Below are 2,420 nucleotides of genomic sequence, written 5' to 3' on the forward strand. Positions count from 1 at the left end.
AAAAAAAAAAAAAAAATTAGAGACAGGGAAAAATGTAGGCCATGCACATAAATAATGGTGTAAGAATCATAAATAAAATATTATCAAACAGAATCTAACAGCACATGAAAAATAAAACCAGCTGTGTTCATACCAGGAATGTAAGGATGTAAGTGTGCTTTCACATAAGGAGGTCTATTAATGGTGTTCATCATGTCACTAGATCAAAGGAGAAAATAAACGTATTTTCTCTACATATGTGCAAAAGACATTCAGTGACATTTAATACCCATTCTTAATTTTTAAAAACTTAATTAGAGCAAAATTTATGGAGACTTCTTTAATAAGATTTTTAAAATCACTATAAATGGTAAATACCAGAAGCAGACTCACTAAAATCAAGAGAAGGATGCCTATTGTTTTGTTCTAGAAGTATTGGTTAATGCAATTAGATAAGGAAAAAAACCATACACAAATACCGGAAAGGAAGAGGCAAGACCGGTCATTGTTTGGAGATGATATGACTGCATATCAGGACTATGCAAGAAAATCAACCCAAAGTATTAGAAAGAATAATGGATATAACGTAGAAATGAATATTTAAAAACCTAATAGACATAATCATTTAATGAATTAGCTGAGTACCAAGGTATTAAAATCAATCACAATCTAATCCTTAAAAAATGAACAATTAGAAAAAGTAATGGAAGGAAATTTCCCGTGTGTATGTATATATATATATAAAGAGCTTTTATAAATCATGAATGGAAAAGATGACAGCTGCCTTAGAAAACTGAGCAAAATTCCTGAACTGGAAATACAAAAGCCGGAGCTACCGATGGCCGTAAACTTCTGAAAAGATGTTCAGAAATAGCATAAAGTCATGCACACTTCGGCAAAAGAGAGAGGTCATTTTTGTACCTCACAGCTTGGTGGAGAATGAGAGAGTGATAATGGCATTGGAAGTGTCACTGGGAATAAGCATTCTGGATGCCATCAGTCAGCCTAAATAAAAAAACACCTCTCAAGTGCACATGCCATTTGACAGGCAATTAGAGTTTTCCTGAGGAAATAATCACACGGTGTGCAAAGATATACGCGTAAGAATGTGCCTCTCAGTTTGTATATGGTTATGAAATACTGGGGACCACCAGCACATTAAGAAGCGTTGGTTATTGAAGAGTTGGCCAAATAAAATCTCCTAAGGCCAAAGAGCGGAATACTAGAGGCCCGTCAAACATGATGTTGCTCTGTAGTTACACAGAAAGACATCCACAAAATTTTCAGTTAAAAGAATAGATTACAGGCTGGGCGCAGTGGCTCACTCCTGTAATCCCAGCACTTTGGGAGGCCGAGGCGGGAGGATGGCTTGAGCTCAGGAGTCTGAGATCAGCCTGGGCAACATAGCAAGACTTCATCTCTACTTTTTTTTTTTAATGCCTTTTTAAAGAAAATAAACGGGTTGCAAAGGAGGAGGGAGGTATGTTGTGTTCTGTGTTTTGTCTTGAGGTCATTATATAGCTGTGCTTTCAGTATGGCAGCGACTGGCCACGTGTGTCTCTTTGAATTTAAGTTAACGGAAATTTTTTTAAATGACGTTCAGTTCATCAACTTGCACTGGCCACCTCTCCAATGCTCTGTGGCTACCGCATTTGACAGCTGGTCTGTCACTGTCATCACAGAACATCCTGTTGACTGCTCTGGAAGGCTAGTCCCTGAATATTAATGGTAGCTGTTTCCGAACGGGGAGGTTGCAGATACTCTTTCCTATTTTTGGTTATATGTCTTGGTAGTTTGTTAAATATTGACATCTTTGTGTTCCTTTCTATAATCAGAAAAAGTGCTATATTTCATAAAAAGAATAAAGGACTCATAACTTTTTTCTCTTCCAAAGTGAGTTGAATGCCAAGTCGAAGGAGTTACACCTACAGATTTCAGAGGCTGGGCGACCCTCAGAAGGTGGGTTGAGGAGGACAGAGGCCCTGCCCTCTGGAAAGGTCCTCCACTGCGTGACCTGGGCCTCGGGAAAGGGCAGTGGGAGATCCAGCAGAGGACGGTGACCCCTCCTTTAAATGACTTCGGTTTTCCCATGGGACGTTTTGGTCGAAAGGCAATTTGAGTTATTAATAAGGTCATACATTTTGGGGAAATGTTCAACTGGATTTTTTGTTTGTTTGTTTAAAAAAAAAATCCAGAATATTTTATGCAACAATTCTTGGCATAGAGAAGTAGTTCTGAACGCTCCTTGCCCCAAGAGACCTCCTTTTCTGGAAAACAAAAGCAAAAACAAAGCCTTTTAACTGTAGTAAGATAAACAACGTAACTGTAGTAAGATAAACAACGTAACTGTAGTAAGATAGACAACGTAACTGTAGTAAGATAGACAACGTAACTGCAGTAAGATAGACAACGTAACTGCAGTAAGATAGACAACGTAACTG

The 2,420-nt window shown here is 38.1% G+C and overlaps 1 protein-coding gene across 1 annotated transcript in view; it reads left to right on the forward strand.

Annotated features, from left to right (window-relative positions):
* The window catches only part of C2CD2 (C2 calcium-dependent domain containing 2), an 82,204-nt gene that overhangs the window by 57,879 nt on the left and 21,905 nt on the right, over positions 1-2,420 (forward strand). The window contains exon 10 of the mRNA XM_012002613.1: positions 1,874-1,938. Within this exon, the coding sequence (XP_011858003.1) occupies positions 1,874-1,938 (65 nt within the window). The remainder of the gene's footprint in view (positions 1-1,873; positions 1,939-2,420) is intronic.

This window comes from Mandrillus leucophaeus, unplaced genomic scaffold (assembly GCF_000951045.1).
Source record: "Mandrillus leucophaeus isolate KB7577 unplaced genomic scaffold, Mleu.le_1.0 Scaffold69, whole genome shotgun sequence".
Taxonomy (NCBI): domain Eukaryota; kingdom Metazoa; phylum Chordata; class Mammalia; order Primates; family Cercopithecidae; genus Mandrillus; species Mandrillus leucophaeus.